This window comes from Scardinius erythrophthalmus, assembly GCF_964197995.2.
Source record: "Scardinius erythrophthalmus genome assembly, chromosome: 15".
In the NCBI taxonomy this organism is placed as follows: Eukaryota; Metazoa; Chordata; class Actinopteri; order Cypriniformes; family Leuciscidae; genus Scardinius; species Scardinius erythrophthalmus.
The window spans coordinates 13584721-13604775 of NC_138235.1; the positions used below are offsets into that span (position 1 = coordinate 13584721).

The 20055-nt window shown below is 42.8% G+C and overlaps 1 protein-coding gene across 1 annotated transcript; it reads right to left on the bottom strand.

Annotated features, from left to right (window-relative positions):
• Positions 1–7244: 7244 nt before the first annotated feature.
• LOC308702910 (2-epi-5-epi-valiolone synthase) lies at positions 7245–16964 on the bottom strand. The gene is made up of 5 exons (XM_081386084.1): positions 16802–16964; positions 13888–14521; positions 9300–9533; positions 8963–9215; positions 7245–7419 (listed from the first exon to the last, which is right to left on the bottom strand). The coding sequence occupies exons 1-5, from the start codon at positions 16936–16938 to the stop codon at positions 7310–7312; spliced, it is 1368 nt and encodes a 455-aa protein (XP_081242210.1). The 5' UTR covers positions 16939–16964; the 3' UTR covers positions 7245–7309.
• Between the last annotated feature and the right edge of the window lie 3091 nt (positions 16965–20055).

The following is a 20055-nucleotide window of genomic DNA, read 5'->3' on the forward strand; positions in this document are numbered from 1 at the left end:
GTTACATTTAATCTTTCATAGATTTGTGGAATAATCTTTAAATAATACCAATCTATCTGAAGAAATACCAAGTTGGCGCAGGCGAATGGGTCCTTAAGGCAACCTTCTGACAATAACGTTGTTAACTACACGGCACAAGCTGATTGGTTCATGTCACAACTGCAGCCAATGAGATTGCTGCTCAACATTTAAATAGTTGGTCAGTATTTGCTGTAGCAGTTTGCAGCTCGCTTTCAAAGTTCCTCTGAAACCCTCCACCTTCCCCAGCTCCACCTGTAGAGATCTGCTTTGTCCGTGTATGTATTGACACTTGCTCTGCAGCAGCAGCAGTGTAGCAGATCTATTCTGCCGAGACCAAATACATTAACATTGTCATATCCATTGCCATGCTAAACTCTTCAGAGAATGTGTGGAGAGACAGTTTTCACACAGTGTTTCCAACTGATTTTCAAGTGTCCTGTGAAATGTGCCAAGCAATAAGCAATATTCAGATTTAACCCAGCAGTTTTCAAAACTGTTCTTGTCATCAAATGCAGTGCCTATATAATTATGCAAATAGTTTTCACCTCATGCATTTCTTAAGATACCTAGATGCATTTTAACACAATGCATCACATGAAATAATCCATAAGAATGTGAAGAAATCTATGAACACATATTTGATGCCTAAGGGAATAATCAAGTAATATTTCAAACTTCAGATTCTATTACCCTTAAAAACTTTTTCATTTTTATCTAACATTTTAATTATTAAATTCTGTTTGAATATGCCATACATTGTAACAAAAATGCTCCAGGTTTTCTGTTGTATATATATATATATATATATATATATATATATATATATATATATATAGTAGTTTATGGAGAAAGATCTGGTATTTTTTATGTTTTGTATTGGCAAAAACACTGGAAGAAGGATCATACCTTGAAAAAAAAAAAAAAAGCATTTTATATTTTGTTCTAACACTTGTTTGGGTTTTTTAATTCTTATACGGTGTAAATGACTGACTATGTTTGTAATAATAAGCTGTACTGTTACTGTATATTTCTACTGTTTAAAAGTGCTCAACTCAGATGTACTGATGTTTGCCTTTGAGTAGCATCCAATTTGTGCCACTATAATGATCATGTAGTAGATGAAACTATGTGTTGTTTCATAGAACTATGCAAAGATAACTTTCAGTTGAGAAATCAGCCTTTCCCTTTCGAAAGGGAACTCTACACTACGTCAGAATGACGCTATGGGGAACGCCTCAGGCGTGACAGGTGTCTGAAATCAATATCAAATCACGGCAATCACATTGACCGGCGACAGCCCGTGAATCATTAACGTGAATGATTAACATGCGACCTGCAAGTATAAAAGGGCGCCTTGCAAACATGACAACATCTTTTCGTCTTCAGGGACTGTTTTGTCTGGTCTTAATGTCAAGCATTAACGGCAATTAGAAAATGAAGCGCACACTTAAGGCAAGTCCTAAGGTAAAGAATTTCATTATATGTGTTGACCCGTGCCCAAGGTTTTTGTTGCCGGGTGACACACATGAAATGTGCATTTTCTGTCTGAGTGAAGAGCACGCACGGGACGCTCTCGAGGGAGCGTCCTGTGCAAATAAAAAAAAAAAAAAAAACCCTCTCAGATGGTGATGGCCTTCCGGTCATAACATTTTTTATGCGTGGTGGGCCGCCGCTCATTTCTGTTTAGCCTCAGGGCTATTAGCCACCCAGGGGTAGAGTAGTTGGTCTTCCTAAAAAAAAAAAAAAAAAAAAAGCTTTTTTGTTTAGGTTTAGACTGACGCTGGCGCTTCAGATAGATCTTATGTCTTACCTATCGGTTTGTGACATTGATATCCTGAGTACTTCGCTCCCCTGAGCTCTGTAAGGTGTCAGTAGGTTGAGTGTTTCACAGCCTCTCAATCAAGTTGGCTTTGGCTCCTCTGAGCCCTCAGGTAGATCTATGCTTATGGGTCGGCCCTAACCCGGGCCGCCTCTGTAGCTGGCCTAGGCTATGTTTGGGATGTTGGAGGCGTTCTGCTAAGTATAGCTGCCGCATTCATTATGTGTTAGGCTTCCTCCCCTAGATTTCAGCCTCCTCCCTTAAATGGGAGTTGTTGGCCAAGGCCCGCCCCTTTCACTGCATTCAGGGTTGATAGAGTAATGCAGGGTGGTAGTTGAGGTATGATCCTTCAGGCGGGTCAGGCTGTCTTTCGCTCTGCGATGTGATAGTTTGCCAGACCCTGCCGAACAGAGCTACTTGTTTTTAGGCCTCTAGAGCTGGCTCCACTCAGCCCGTTGAGCTGAACCGCTCGAACGATGGGTGAAAGTTGGTTGGCTTGCAAGCCAGCTCCCCCAGGCTGGGCACAGGACAAATCCCTGTCACCCTTTGGAGCCACTTGCAGGCCCGCTCCCTGTCTAATATTTCAGGGGCATATGGTGTTACTCCCCCACTAAACGCGGGGTAGTTTTGAGTAATCCATTCTCAGCTCTGTATTATCTACCTCACACCACGATGGCTCCGGTTGAGCAGGGAGTTCTAACTACATTTCATTCCGGTATTTGAACTCCGCTCCCTTGAAGCCAGAGCATTGCCATGAGCTGATGCCCATGCATTTAGTAGGTAGGCCCTTAAAATGGGGCCTCCACTAGGCAGAGTGGCGTATGTTGTACTCCCCTGCTATGAGGGTATTGCTTTTTGCTGAGTACACTGCCTTTGGCAATGTGATTAGGTGCCAGGATGCTGTAAGCGCTGTAGTAACAGTTTTTCTGCCTTGAAGGCTGCACAGTTAGGTAGTAGGCCCCAGCAGGCCTCCTTGACCGGGTAGCCCCTAAGATAGGGCTCCTAGGCCAGCTCACCTTCGTTGGTTGGCCCTGGTAGTTCGGGCAGAAGACTCACTACCGAGTAGTAGGTCTTTACAGGCCTCCTCGGAGGTGGGTCACAACATTGTGGAGCATACACTAGGTCAAAACTTTAGGAAAGTTTTTTATTAGTATGGTTCCAGCAGTGTTCATTAAAGTAGCAGAAAGACTCGCTATCAGCTAGTAGGCTCGACCGGGCCTCCCTGTTAGGCGAGTCCCCAGCAGCAGTACACATCCAGCTGATTAGACCGTTTCAGGAAGTAGGCCTCTTCAGGCCTCCCTGAAGATGGGCTCCCACATTTTTTGTGGGGATCAGGTAGTAGGCTTTACTAGGCCTCCCTGAGGGCTGAATCCCTCATACTGTGGTACTAAGTGGCCCTGAGGTTGAACTATCAGGTAGTAGGCCTCATAAGGCCTCCCTGAAGGCAAAGCCCCTTAGACAGTCAACTGGGCTGCCAGTCTGGCCCACTGTCAGCTGTGGTTTTCAGGTAGTAGGCCTCTCCAGGCCTCCCTGGAAGTAAGCTCCTTCATGTCATGGTTCTCTGGTAGTAGGCCTCACCAGGCTTCCCTGGAGTTGAGTTCCATCATACTTTGAGTTTCCACTTAATGTGGTTTTTCTTGAGCTCCCACGTTCTGTGGTTATCAGATAGTAGGCTTCACCAGGCCTCTCTGAAGGAGAGCTCCCACATACTGTGGTTGTCAGGTAGTAGGCCTCTCCAGGCCTCTCTGTAAGTGAGCTTCCACGTTCTGTGGTTATCAGATAGTAGGCTCCATCAGGCCTCTCTGAATGAGAGCTCCCACATACTGTGATTGTCAGGTAGTAGGCCTCTCCAGGCCTCTCTGTAAGTGAGCTTCCACGTTCTGTGGTTATCAGATAGTAGGCTCCATCAGGCCTCTCTGAATGAGAGCTCCCACATACTGTGGTTGTCAGGTAGTAGGCCTCTCCAGGCCTCTCTGTAAGTGAGCTTCCACGTTCTGTGGTTATCAGGTAGTAGGCCTCTCCAGGCCTCTCTGAAAGTGAGCTTCCACGTTCTGTGGTTATCAGATAGTAGGCCTGACCAGGCCTCTCTGAAGGAGAGCTCCCACATACTGTGGTTGTCAGGTAGTAGGCCTCTCCAGGCCTCTCTGTAAGTGAACTCCCATGCACTGTGGTTATCAGGTAGTAGGCCTCACTAGGCCTCCCTTAAATTGAGCTCCCACGTTTTGTGGTCGTCATGTAGCAGGCCTCTCTAGGCCTCTTTGTAAGTGAACTCCCATGCACTGTGGTTATCAGGTAGTAGGCCTCACTAGGCCTCCCTGAAGTCGAGCTCCCACATACTGTGGTTGTCATGTAGTAGGCCTTACCAGGCCTCCCCGGAGGGTTAGCTCCCACTTACTGTGCGTTTCCACTTAGCATGGTCTTTAAGGTAGTAGGCCTCTTCAGGCCTCCCTGAAAGTGAGCTCTCACGTTTTGTGGTTATCAGATAGTAGGCTTCACCAGGCCTCTCTGAAAGTGAGCTCCCACGTACTGTGGTTGTCAGGTAGTAGGCCTCCCCAGGCCTCTCTGAAAGTGAGCTCCCACATACTGTGGTTGTCAGGTAGTAAGGCCTCTCCAGGTCTCCCTGAGAGTAGTTTCACAGTGGTGCTGGGTTTTGTAAGCTAGTGGCCGCTTACTTTCAGTTTAGCAGACCTTATCAGGCAGCTACCGAAGGTGAGCTTGCGCCCTGGCTCGACTCAAGTTTTTATTCTCTGCTACGGGTTCCCTTCTGGAACCTCTTTATCCTGCTACAGCCTGGTTGCCTACAAGGTAGATCTATGCTCCCCTCACTGAGGGTCAGTATGAGTATGTGGTCTCCTGAGTCTGGTCAGTCGGTCGTAGGCCTCTCATGAGGCCTCCCAGTTAGATCAGTCCTTAGGCCCTCACAGGCCTCCTTAGTGTTTTGAAACACAAACACTGGGTTGATCCGTGGATCGAGTAGAGAAACTCCCCTCGCTGGCAAGGGTTGTAAAGCACTATGCTGAGTCATACTCTCCAGGATATCCCGTCTCTGAGATCCGGTCTGAGTGGTTTACTGCCTGCTTCGCAGTCCCTCGGGTTGGATGCCTTCCTAAAGGCAAGTGTCCAGAGGCTCTGTCTTCGGACAGACAGGAAGTGGCCAGACTGTAGTGTCTTATATGGTGACACCAGGTCAGGCCTGCCTGGTGGCATTTCAGGTGGCACGTTCCCCTGAATAGTGACTGGCTGGGGTTCCCTCAGGTTCCCTAGCCACATTCCCTAGAAGGGACCCCTTCTAAGAAGTTGAAGTTGTGGTCCTAGGCCCTTGAGCAGGCCCAGGTAGACCTTTCACTAAACTATGTTTATGGAGGTTTTCTGTGGTGTCATTTAGCTTGGGCTATGACCGTAGGGAGTGCTGTCACTGACAGCTCAGTGTGACCTGGGGGTGAGTGGTACTAGCGTTCATTTGAATTGCCGGTTCTGACAGTTGTCACTGCCTTTTTGGCATGCACTCCCCTTAGCATGGTGGCGTTGGTATATCGTTCCCCATAGCGTCATTCTGACGTAGTGTAGAGTTCCCTTTCGAAAGGGAACGTCTCAGGTTACGACTGTAACCTATGTTCCCTGAGAACAGGGAACGAGACACTACGTCTTCCTGCCATGCCTCGGGGCCTGCCTGCAACAGTCCCTTCAGACGATAGGATGTTGTCATGTTTGCAAGGCGCCCTTTTATACTTGCAGGTCGCATGTTAATCATTCACGTTAATGATTCACGGGCTGTCGCCGGTCAATGTGATTGCCGTGATTTGATATTGATTTCAGACACCTGTCACGCCTGAGGCGTTCCCCATAGCGTCATTCTGACGTAGTGTCTCGTTCCCTGTTCTCAGGGAACATAGGTTACAGTCGTAACCTGAGACGGTTTCATGGAAAGATGTTGTAAGAGTTTAGTGTAGGTAACATAGTCAGATCACTGTAAAGTGCCTTATACTACAAACCTGCAACTTAAAGCAATAGTTCACACCAAAAAAAATGAATGTGTTATCATTTGCACATCCTCATGTCATTCCAAACCTGTATGACCTGTAAACAAAAAGAGATGTTAAGCAGAGAGTTCACGCTGCTCTTTTCCACACAGTGAAAGTCAATGGGGACTTGGATAGTTAGTTTCCAAAAAGCACAGATGGTAAGAAAAGATGGACGACGTGTCTCAACTTCCTCCATAATCAAGCCAAAATATCCCAGAACTGGCCGTTGAAATGTGCCGATAACGCCATTCGTAACACTTGGGTGTACGTCAGCATGATGAAAACTTCCTAAAATGACCTAAAATGACAAAAAAAAAAAAAATGTTTTTGGCACACGTCCCATTCGATTTCATGGAGAGGGCGGGATTTATGACCTATACTGCAGCGAGCCACCAGGGGGCGATCGAAATGCTTTGGCTTCACTTTTCCAGAGATATGTGGAACACTTGGTTTGGAGCAACATGAGAGCAAGGACATTTTTTTCATAATTTTAATTTTTGTGTGAACTATCGCTTTAAATGAATGTTCTCTTCTATTTATGTGATTTTAGACTTAGTCTTAAACTGTGGAACCCAGCGGTCTCTTAGTAGGGTTCATTTAAGCTTGGGTTCGACTCGAGACTTGATCTGTTTTGTATTCTGGCTTAAACCTGTGGTGTCTTGAAGCACTACAAAACTTTCAAGAATATAAAGATTCTTTCACATATAAACTCCTTTGCCTACTAGACAAACTACTGAAGTTTTCCTCTGAATGTAATGTTACACAGTGTTGACTACTAAAACGTTGCCAAATTCCAAGTGAAGTCTAAATATGCAGTGAAACTGTTACGTATCTCATTGTGGATTTTTAGCAAAACTGGCTGTTGCAATTTTTTTCTGAGCAATAATTCAGACAATCAGGTAACAGGTAAAGCACAAGGCTCCTGTATGAAAGCGTGTGTGTCAGTGACGTCAATGAAAGGTGCCTTTAAAACAGGCTTCCATTGAACTTCAACCAAACTTCTTTTAATAACAAATACAGATTGGCCTGTCTTTTATAAAAGTGTCTTGGCTATAGTTAAAGACGGTTTTTGTTTTAGTATACTTTTGTATGATATTTTTTAAGCTTAACCAAACATTATTTAAGAAAGGACTTACAATAGCTTGAGATGTAGATTTTTGGTTGAATTTTTGAAGCATTTATTTCTTATGAATTCAATACTGGAAGACGGCCCACCTGTTGGGAAAGTCACCTTTCACTCAAACTGTTGTTTTGAAACGTGAAACTTCTCCTGGGAAGCTTTATGAGGAAAGTAGCTGGTCACTTGTGTGACCATTTCATTGTTGGAATTCAAGCTTGACAAGTGTATTGGGAATGAAAATGTTACAGACATTAAAATAAAACCGTGGTTTTCACAATTTCCAGAGTTTTTATTCATGATATGGGTTTTCTTGGTTTAAGAATACAATCAGGCTTTTCCATTGTGTGATTGTGTTTTCATGGCAGTTTCACAGTGTTCATCGCACCATCTCTTGAATGCTCGACACACAATGCTGTCTTCTATGTCATTGAAGATTCCTGTAGGGTATAAAAAACTTTATATTAACTGTCTTTAACTAATCATTTGATACAATGCACTTATTGTGTACATACATGTTTTTACATTGTACTTATGTTTTAAAAAATACCTGCATATGTAATTTATTTAGCTATGATTACGCAGTGGACCCTTTCCTTTACCTCTTAACCCGTTCTTAAAGGCACACTATGCAAGATCCGCTGGCAAAACCAGCAATGCAAGTTTGAGAGGTGGCGCTTCCCCAAATCTCGTGAGAATCACGACTTGCTTTACGGCACGACGTCACATACATCAACAACATGAAGAAGCCTCTATGGAAGACACTTGCACGCATTTCAGACGTGAATCATGGCAGAGTCGACAAAGAAAGCGCGGTCGGAAGAGTGCAGAGACGGCTCTGCGTGAGTGGTATTTACGACAGTAACGTTAAATACAAGTACTCCACAGCGACTCTAGGGGGCGCTGTTTGAGGAAAACGGAAACTGCATAGTATGCCTTTAAACATAGCCCTACCACCAAACCTGTCCTAACTTTACCCGTGTCCACCTCAACAGCAGCTAAAGTGTTTTGAAATACAACATGGACCCAAAAAGTACACTGTACTTATTTTTTGATGCAAGTACATAGTCATGTGAAAAAGAAAGTACACCCTTTTGAATTCTGTGGTTCACGTTGTTGTGTAAATGAATGGCCATTTTGGGAGGTGGGTGCCTTTTTCTCCTGTTTTTGAAAGTTAGGGAGGGAAGCTTTTGCCATTTTGTTTATTACCTGAATTCTGTGTTACTGTTTTGTTATTTATTTTGGCCTTGCCCGTAAATTTATGTTGCTCCTTATTTTATCTTTTTTAAAATATACATTTATTTCTTGCTCTATGAAAATGTTTGGGTGTGTTGGGAGTGAGAGCGAGGACTCCAGGAATTTTTTTTTTTTGATAAGATCCCTGGTATTTGTTACTTTTTTATTATTATTTATTTAGATTAAAACAATTTGTACCAAGTGGGGTCTCATCCGGGATTTGAACCCGGAACCTCTCATATACAGGCCTATTTAGTTTTCTTCCACACCTAAAAGTGTCTGATGATGGTAAAGTGTATTCAGCTGGTCTTGCGATCTCAACATGGCAGCTAGGATGAGTAGAGAGCGGTTTATACAATAATTAATTATCTTGTTCAACAAAAAAGAAGACTCTTGGGCATCACTACTCAGGATTTTATTTGTCATCTAATCTTTCCATCTTGTGAAACCGTGCTGATTTTTATGCTGTATTTTTGTCCTTGTCAGGTTGAACAGACATTTTCCATCCCCCATTTTCTGGGGACGGTCCTGTTTTTTTGTGTCCTGTCCTGGCTAAAGCTGTTCATGGAAATTTCCCTTTTTTACCACACACTCATAATGAGCTTCCTTATCATTCAGATGACTCTTTACAAAAATAAAATGTATTTCTTAAATGTGTAAAACTTTTTAAATTAGCTCCAAACGACTGAATGCACCTTTAATGTTTGAGGGAAGAAAATGTAGCTGTTCTATTTATATTTGACATACTTGCTCTTCCCAGCGCTGTCGGCAGAGGCATTCTCAGAAGTCCACCGGAGTGCTTGAGTCGCTCAGTAAGAGACTTCTGTACTAGATCCAGAGTGCAATCTGAATGCCACACTGGAAGCTCTAGACTCTGCATACACACAATGATACGTCTTTTCTCCTCTTCTGTCAGAAAGCCCCTTTCATGAGCCACATAGACCATGAAGGCCATGTCAATGTTCACGGCTTCTCCATGCAACAGTGCAGGAAGTACTTTCTGTATCAAAGAAACTCCAGTTAGATTAATTCAAGACTGTGATACACAACGTGCAACTTTAGTTCAAGTCTTAATATGTAGAACCATTTCAAGCTCTGGACTGATGATATGGCCAAAGTCCACCAGCCTGTCCAGGTCGTCCTCCCACAGGTTTGGGGCAAGTTCCTCCAGCATGGTTTCAATGGCCAGTCTAGTGGACACACTCGCTGCATCCATCTGCACATTTTCATGGATTCTCGGTTGGAACCTTGAGTCCAACAAACTTCTGCCCTCCTTATGCAAAAGTTCAAAGAGTCCTTTGTGTTTCATCAGCGCCATCTGTAGAGGATCACTAGTATTGGTGAAACAAGACCTCAATTAGACTTGCCCAATAATGTCAGAATAAACTACCATTCAAAAGTTTGGGTTAGAATTGTCAAAAAGTACTGTCTTCGGTACCAAGTCGGCACTGAAATGTAAAAAATGTGATGATACCAGCATTTCCCTCTAGCATTTTGAGCGCTGTTGAACAGATTCTTAAACACCCTCTGATTGGCCATTGTGTTGACGCACTCAATACAGTATGTCTCTGATTGGCCACTGTGTTGGCCATCAGCTCAACATATATGTCTGTGATTGGCTACAATGATCAACAATGACATCTTTGACGCTCTTCACAGAGCGCTTACATAGATACACACGTTTAAAAGCAGGCGTCTATTAGCAGATCCCTAATATCGCTTTCAAATGCTCCCGTATGTATGTATAAGCGTTCGATGAAGAGGACGACATGTTTTTGAAATGTTGATCATTGTAGCCAATCACAGACATATGTTGAGCGCATCAACACAATGGCCAATCACAGACATATATGTTGAGCGCGTCAACACAATGGCCAATAAGAGACATATATGTTGAGCGTGCAACACAATGGCCAATCAGAGACATATATGTTGAGCGCGTCAACATAATGGCCAATCAGAGACATATATGTTGAGCGCATCAACACAATGGCCAATCAGAGACATATATGTTGAGTCCGTCAACACAATGGCCAATCAGAGACATATATGTTGAGCGCATCAACACAATGGCCAATCAGAGACATATATGTTGAGTGCGTCAACACAATGGCCAATCAGAGACATATATATTGAGCGCATCAACACAATGGCCAATCAGAGACATATATATTGAGCGCATCAACACAATGGCCAGTTACAGACATATATGTTGAGTGCGTCAACACAATGGCCAATCACAGACATATATGTTGAGCGTATCAACACAATGGCCAAACACAGACATATATGTTGAGTGCGTCAACACAATGGCCAATCACAGACATATATGTTGAGCGCATCAACACAATGGCCAATCAGAGACATATATGTTGAGTGCGTCAACACAATGGCCAAACACAGACATATATGTTGAGTGCGTCAACACAATGGCCAATCAGAGACATATATGTTGAGCGCGTCAACACAATGGCCAATCACAGACATATATGTTGAGCGCATCAACACAATGGCCAGTTACAGACATATATGTTGAGCGCATCAACACAATGGCCAATCACAGACATATATATTGAGTGCATCAACACAATGGCCAATCAGAGACATATATATTGAGCGCATCAACACAATGGCCAAACACAGACATATATGTTGAACGCGTCAACACAATGGCCAATCACAGACATATATGTTGAGCGCATCAACACAATGGCCAGTTACAGACATATATGTTGAGTGCATCAACACAATGGCCAAACACAGACATATATGTTGAACGCATCAACACAATGGCCAATCACAGACATATATGTTGAGCGCATCAACACAATGGCCAGTTACAGACATATATGTTGAGTGCGTCAACACAATGGCCAATCACAGACATATATGTTGAGTGCGTCAACACAATGGCCAAACACAGACATATATGTTGAACGCGTCAACACAATGGCCAATCACAGACATATATGTTGAGCGCATCAACACAATGGCCAGTTACAGACATATATTTTGAGTGCATCAACACAATGGCCAGTTACAGACATATATTTTGAGTGCATCAACACAATGGCCAATCACAGACATATATGTTGAGCGCGTCAACACAATGGCCAATCAGAGACATATATGTTGAGTGCGTCAACACAATGGCCAATCAGAGACACATATGTTGAGCGCGTCAACACAATGGCCAATCAGAGACACATATGTTGAGCGCGTCAACACAATGGCCAATCAGAGACACATATGTTGAGCGCGTCAACACAATGGCCAATCAGAGACATATATGTTGAGCGCGTCAACACAATGGCCAATCAGAGACATATATGTTGAGTGCGTCAACACAATGGCCAATCAGAGACATATATGTTGCGTGCATCAACACAATGGCCAATCAGAGACTTATATGTTGAGTGCGTCAACACAATGGCCAATCAGAGACATATATGTTGAGTGCGTCAACACAATGGCCAATCAGAGACACATATGTTGAGCGCATCAACACAATGGCCAATCAGAGACACATATGTTGAGCGCATCAACACAATGGCCATTCAGAGACATATATGTTGAGTGCATCAACACAATGGCCATTCAGAGACATATATGTTGAGTGCATCAACACAATGGCCAATCAGAGACATATATGTCGAGTGCATCAACACAATGGCCAATCACAGACATATATGTTGAGCGCATCAACACAATGGCCAATCAGAGACATATATGTTGAGCGCGTCAACACAATGGCCAATCAGAGACACATATGTTGAGCGCGTCAACACAATGGCCAATCAGAGACATATATGTTGAGCGCGTCAACACAATGGCCAATCAGAGACATATATGTTGAGTGCATCAACACAATGGCCATTCAGAGACATATATGTTGAGTGCATCAACACAATGGCCAATCACAGACATATATGTTGAGCGCGTCAACACAATGGCCAATCAGAGACACGTATGTTGAACGCATCAACACAATGGCCATTCAGAGACATATATGTTGAGTGCATCAACACAATGGCCAATCACAGACATATAGGTTGAGCGCATCAACACAATGGCCAAACACAGACATATATGTTGAACGCGTCAACACAATGGCCAATCACAGACATATATGTTGAGCGCATCAACACAATGGCCAAACACAGACATATATGTTGAACGCGTCAACACAATGGCCAATCACAGACATATATGTTGAGCGCATCAACACAATGGCCAAACACAGACATATATGTTGAACGCGTCAACACAATGGCCAATCACAGACATATATGTTGAGCGCATCAACACAATGGCCAGTTACAGACATATATTTTGAGTGCATCAACACAATGGCCAGTTACAGACATATATTTTGAGTGCATCAACACAATGGCCAATCACAGACATATATGTTGAGCGCGTCAACACAATGGCCAATCAGAGACATATATGTTGAGTGCGTCAACACAATGGCCAATCAGAGACACATATGTTGAGCGCGTCAACACAATGGCCAATCAGAGACACATATGTTGAGCGCGTCAACACAATGGCCAATCAGAGACACATATGTTGAGCGCGTCAACACAATGGCCAATCAGAGACATATATGTTGAGCGCGTCAACACAATGGCCAATAAGAGACATATATGTTGAGTGCGTCAACACAATGGCCAATCAGAGACAAATATGTTGTGTACATCAACACAATGGCCAATCAGAGACTTATATGTTGAGTGCGTCAACACAATGGCCAATCAGAGACATATATGTTGAGTGCGTCAACACAATGGCCAATCAGAGACACATATGTTGAGCGCATCAACACAATGGCCAATTAGAGACACATATGTTGAGCGCATCAACACAATGGCCATTCAGAGACATATATGTTGAGTGCATCAACACAATGGCCATTCAGAGACATATATGTTGAGTGCATCAACACAATGGCCAATCAGAGACATATATGTTGAGTGCATCAACACAATGGCCAATCACAGACATATATGTTGAGCGCATCAACACAATGGCCAATCAGAGACACATATGTTGAGTGCATCAACACAATGGCCAATCACAGACATATATGTTGAGCGCATCAACACAATGGCCAATCAGAGACATATATGTTGAGCTCGTCAACACAATGGCCAATCAGAGACACATATGTTGAGCGCGTCAACACAATGGCCAATCAGAGACATATATGTTGAGCGCGTCAACACAATGGCCAATCAGAGACATATATGTTGAGTGCATCAACACAATGGCCATTCAGAGACATATATGTTGAGTGCATCAACACAATGGCCAATCACAGACATATATGTTGAGCGCGTCAACACAATGGCCAATCAGAGACACATATGTTGAGAGCATCAACACAATGGCCATTCAGAGACATATATGTTGAGTGCATCAACACAATGGCCAATCACAGACATATATGTTGAGCGCATCAACACAATGGCCAATCAGAGGTGTTTAAGAATCCGTTCAACAGTGCTCAAAATGCTTGAGTGAAATGCTGGTATCATCACATTTTTAAAATACCAAAGTCGGTTATTTTTGACAACTCTAGTCTGGGTCGATAAGATTTTAAAATGTTTTTGACAGACTCATTTTAATGTTAAAATACATTATAAATACATTCATTTACAAATGTGAACCTTCAACATCTCAGCCATTCCATTAGAAATATGGCGGCGTGGAAGAGTGCACAGGAAAGTCCTGTCCAGGAACGTTGCCATGGGGGGTATGTAGGACCCTAGCTTATTTTTACAGTTGGCAAAATTGACCCCCGTCTTTGCCCCTACACTGGCATCAATGTAAGCCAACAGAGTTGTGGGGACCCGAATATACGGAGTGCGTCTGCGATACAGAGATGCGGCGAGACCCGCGATATCCAGGCACACGCCGCCACCGATAGCGATAATGGGCTCCGTACGACGGTCAATTCCAAATTTATGGACCTCCTCCAAGATACTGGACACGAGTGCCATAGACTTGTTCTCCTCGGTTGTGGGTAAGTGAAGGATCTTGAACGTCACCCCTCTCGCTTCGAAATATGCTGCAACCTGAGAGCCGTAAAGATCATTAACGGTCTCGTCAATCACAATGAATCGCTTCACTACTTTGCTGTTGTTCTTGAGGGATTGAATCTCCGTAGGGTTGGAGATATGGCCGAACATTAAGGTGTCATTGCTTGCATCCAGAAGCCTCTCACTTTGGATGACTCGATAGGTGAAGACGATAGGACTGACCACTGTCCATGTGACTCCATCTTCTGTGGAAGACTCATAACTGTGGGGACAAGTTATCCATCATTTATTTCAGTATAAGCTGCATATCACTAACAAAAAGTGCATATGCCTTGTGAAAAAGAACATTTCAGGATACTTTTTAGAAGTACTTGTTATGGAAATAATAGCCTACACTTAAAACAATACGTGTGAAATCTATTGTTTACAGACATTTAATTGCATGTCAATTGCAGTTAAATGAGAATGGATTATAGTTTAAAATGATATTAAAGGGATAGTTCACTTTGAAATTAAATTTTGGTATGTTTTAGCTTACCTCAAGGGCATCCAAGATGTAGGTGTCTTTTTTTCCGCAGTAGTTTCAATTTTGATATTTTTAGGTCAAACCGTTCTTGTCTGTCAGTCAGATAATGCAGGTCTATGGTCACCCCCTAAAGAGCAAGCACAGAGTCCAAATTAAAACAATTCCCCGACGTCCAAATTAAACAATTCCCCATCGTAAGTACACATTGATGGCCTAAGACACGAAACGAGCGGTTTGTGTGAGAAAACGAACAGTATTTATATCGTTGTTACCTCTTGAACACAGCCGCGTCCAGATGATCTGAGGGCGCGGGCGGGTATAGATATAAACACTAGATGTCGCCTTGGCTACGGTTTCGTTCCAATGAACTGCAGTAGCGAAGGCAACATCTAGTGTATATATCTATACCCGCCCGCGCCCTCAGATCATTTGGACGCGGTTGTGTTCAAGAGGTTACAACGACATAAATACTGTTCGTTTTCTCACACAAACCGCTCGTTTCGTGTCTTAGGCCATCAATGTGTACTTACGATGGGGAATTGTTTAATTTGGACGATGGGGAACTGTTTTAATTTAGACTCTGTGCATGCTCTTTGAGACAGTGACCATAGACCTGCATTATATGACTGACAGACAAGAACGGTTTGACCTAAAAATATAAAAATTGAAACTACTGCGGAAAAAAAGACACCTACATCTTGGATGCCCTTGAGGTAAGCTAAAACATACCAAAATTTAATTTCAAAGTGAACTATCCCTTTAAATGCTGTTAGCTTTAGAGGGCTTTTTTAACCTACTTAAGTAGGACTTTTGAAGGACTGGTTCAAGTTACTGCTGAATGTACTGACATGGCAAACTAAAATAAACTTTATTGTAGTTTCTATTGAAACTTGTGTTTTTAGTGTAGGTTATTTGTAATTAAACATTTGTAATGAATACATTTCAACGTATATTAACTTGTAAGAATATTGAATAACGGTACAGTTCAAAATATAAACAACAAGTATGTGCTTTAATATATTAATCAACATATTAAAATAAGTGAACTTTAAAGCATGACAAAAGAATATTAAAACGTTGATTTTAAATGCACTTTAAAAATTATAATTTGACATTATTAGAAATAAGAAACATAATCATGAAAGTGTGCTCTCTTTAAGTACACCTAAGAAGGCTTTTATTTCATTAATATTAAATTACATGCAAGTTCAGTGTTTTAAAAATATATATATTTAAGATATGAAGTAGCTATACTACAAGTACAAATTCAATACAATTGAGTGCACTTATTTTTCACAAGGGATTGATTGTTGTATATATGGTAACACCGTGTTTTTTGCTCATATCGTTTACAACTTTTTATACTATGGTAAAATTGCACCATTGGACTTGTGCTGCTGTTTTACCATGTTTTGGAATAATATTTACATGGTAATACCATGTTATTTGAACATGTACCTCTGTTTTAAAGGGTTTTGTTTTTTTACATGTGTACTGTGAACCATAAAACCCAGGTGGTGCCATGTCATTCTTTGGACTACCTTGCTATACTATGTAAATATGGCATGTGAATATGGTAATCATGGCCTATATTAAAGCATGATGGTACCAGCAACACTTTTGTAAGATACAAAATATGTATTAGAGAACTGTTGAGAAAAGACTACAGAAGGTTACAGACAGTAACACACACACACACACACACACACACACATACTCACTCACACTGTAAACTTGACCTCATACTTTCCAACTGTAAGGTTAGTTCTTAAAATAGAAAAGCATTCAAACATGAAGTAAACAACTCACTAAAGACTTTAACGTTAACTGATTAAAGACATTATTATAAACCTCACTGAGGAATAAGGGATGAAGCATGTTTCTTATTCTTTCGTTCTTTATTTACTATATTTATATTGAAAAAATTCAAATGCTTCAATCAGACAATTATATTGCAGTAGGTCCAGGCTGAGACAGTAACAAAGCACCAGAGTGGTAATTCATGGGTATACTCACATCTTGGCGTCTGACGCCCGTCCCTCGACACACTTACAGTCTGCAGTCTGTCTGCTCCATGTAGAGTCTACATGCATCAATCTGAATTCAGCCACATCATCACAGACACTGCCACTGATTTTTGAAGCATAAGACATATTGAAGGTGAAAAGTGAAAGTTGGCCTCTTGCCTACTCGTGCCAAGTGTATAACAGTAACCAAAGTCACTGCTGAGGGGACGGAGAGGGTGGAACTGTAGGCAAACTATAAATAGATTTACATTAAAGGATCTGTATGGAGGGTGACCTTGTGGCAGCACTGTCACCTCGCAGCAAGAAGGTCTCTGGTTTGAGTCCCGGGTGAGACAGGAGGCCCTTTCTGTCTGAAGTTTTGTATCTTACAGATGAACACCAGATGTTTTTAACATTGTAAAAAAAGAAAGAATCCTGTCATTTTTACAGAAAATTCTGTTACAGAATATTAATTATGTACAAAATACTGGTACACACCACAAGTAGTGCATAAAGTAGTGGCCAGAAGTGATGTCCGGAGGGGATATTTGTTTTTTTAGCCTACAAGTTCGATTAAACCATATATATATATATTATATATATGTATATACATTAACTAGCTGAGCCACAGCCATTGATTATGAATATGAATGCCAACAGATCGCTTTCTGTATTACTGATGTAATTGCACACATTACAGACCACAAAGAGTTTTTTATTAAAAAAAGTTTTTTATTCATGCAGGATAATTAGTTCCATTTGACAGACATTAATGGTTTCCAGTTCACTGACTACACATGCCGAGACTGCTGGATCAGTAACATTTGAGGTTTATGAAGGGCTACCCATATTAACCTCCAGAGGGCATCAACGTTGACTTTTTCAAATCTTTCATAAGTGCTGCAAGGATCACATTTTGAGGGCCAAACCTGTAAATTAGTATCACCCTGGTTAACCCGAGAAAAAAAAAAAAAAAAAAAACATTAGTATTTTTCCATTGGATTTTAGATTATTGCAGAAAATACAATCTGTGACAGCAAAAGTGTATGATTCTTACCAATTTTGTCCAAGATAATCTTCAGAACTACAGAAAATTATTTAAATTGTGAAGCCTAAATCCAACCGAAAGAAGTAAAGAGCTCAAATTAGGATATAAACAGACTACACCACTTTATACCTTTATAAATTAGTGTTAAAATTTGTTTACCTGTTGATGATGCCTAATGTTCCTGACAACATCTGTAGTCCCAATTAAATGACCAGCTAAAACCAGATGAATACCAGTTGGCCAGGCTTGAAGACCAGCTAAAACCAGCTGAACACCAGCTTGGCCAGGCTTGAAGACTATCTTGACCAGCTAAAACCAGATAAACACCAGCTTGGCCAGGCTAGGAGCCCATCTTGACCAGCTAAAACCAGATAAACACCAACTTGGCCAGGCTGGGAGCCCATCTTGACCAGTTAAAACCAGATAAACACCAGCTTGGCCAGGCTGGGAGACCAGCTAAAACCAGCTGAACACCAGCTTGGCCAGGCTTGAAGACTATCTTGACCAGCTAAAACCAGATAAACACCAGCTTGGCCAGGCTAGGAGCCCATCTTGACCAGCTAAAACCAGATAAACACCAACTTGGCCAGGCTGGGAGCCCATCTTGACCAGTTAAAACCAGATAAACACCAGCTTGGCCAGGCTGGGAGACCAGCTAAAACCAGCTGAACACCAGCTTGGCCAGGCTTGAAGACTATCTTGACCAGCTAAAACCAGATAAACACCAGCTTGGCCAGGCTAGGAGCCCATCTTGACCAGTTAAAACCAGATAAACACCAACTTGGCCAGGCTGGGAGCCCATCTTGACCAGCTAAAACCAGATAAACACCAACTTGGCCAGGCTGGGAGCCCATCTTGACCAGCTAAAACCAGATAAACACCAACTTGGCCAGGCTGGGAACCCATCTTGACCAGTTAAAACCAGATAAACACCAGCTTGGCCAGGCTGGGAGACTAGCTTGGCCAGGCTGGGAGACTAGCTTGACCAGCTAAAACCCGATAAACACCAACTTGGCCAGGCTGGGACTAGCTGGACCAGCTAAAACCAGATAAACACCAACTTGGCCAGGCTGGGACTAGCTGGACCAGCTAAAACCAGATAAACACCAACTTGGCCAGGCTGGGAGCCCATCTTGACCAGTTAAAACCAGATAAACACCATCTTGGCCAGGCTGGGACACTAGCTTGACCAGCTAAAACCAGATAAACACCAGCTTGGCCAGGCTGGGAGCCCATCTTGACCAGTTAAAACCAGATAAACACAAGCTTGGCCAGGCTGGGAGCCCATCTTGACCAGTTAAAACCAGATAAACACCAGCTTGGCCAGGCTGGGAGACTAGCTTGACCAGCTAAAACCAGATAAACACCAGCTTGGCCAGGCTGGGAGACTAGCTTGACCAGCTAAAACCAGATAAACACCAACTTGGCCAGACTGGGAGACTAGCTTGACCAGCTAAAACCAGATAAACACCAGCTTGGCCAGGCTGGGAGACTAGCTTGACCAGCTAAAACCAGATAAACACCAGCTTGGCCAGGCTGGGAGACTAGCTTGACCAGCTAAAACCAGATAAACACCAACTTGGCCAGACTGGGAGACTAGCTTGACCAGCTAAAACCAGATAAACACCAGCTTGGCCAGGCTGGGAGACTAGCTTGGACCAGCTAAAACCAGATGAACACCAACTTGGCCAGGCTAGGAGCACATCTTGACCAGTTAAAACCAGATAAACACCAGCTTGGCCAGGCTGGGAAACTAGCTTGCCTAGCTAAAACCAGATAAACACCGACTTGGCCAGGCAAGGAGACCATCTTGACCAGCTAAAACCAGATGAACACCAGCTTGGCCAGGCTAGGAGACTAGCTTGACCAGCTAAAACCAGATGAATACCAGCTTGGCCAGGCTGGGAGACCATCTTGACCAGCTAAAACCAGATAAACACCAACTTGGCCAGGCTAGGAGACCATCTTGACCAGCTAAAACCAGATGAACACCAGCTTGGCCAGGCTAGGAGACTAGCTTGACCAGCTAAAACCAGATGAACACCAGCTTGGCCAGGCTAGGAGACCATCTTGACCAGCTAAAACCAGATGAACATCAGCTTGGCCAGGCTGGGAGCCCATCTTGACCAGCTAAAACCAGATAAACACCAGCTTGGCCAGGCTGGGAGCCCATCTTGACCAGTTAAAACCAGATAAACACCAGCTTGGCCAGGCTG

Coding starts and splice junctions, on each gene's coding strand:
- LOC308702910 (XM_081386084.1), bottom strand. CDS start 16,938: ATGTCTTATGCTTCAAAAATCAGTGGCAGTGTCTGTGATGATGTGGCT. Junction 9,534..13,887: donor GAATGGCTGAGATGTTGAAG/GTTCACATTTGT, acceptor GATCCTCTACAG/ATGGCGCTGATGAAACACAA. Junction 7,420..8,962: donor GACAGCGCTGGGAAGAGCAA/GTATGTCAAATA, acceptor TATACCCTACAG/GAATCTTCAATGACATAGAA.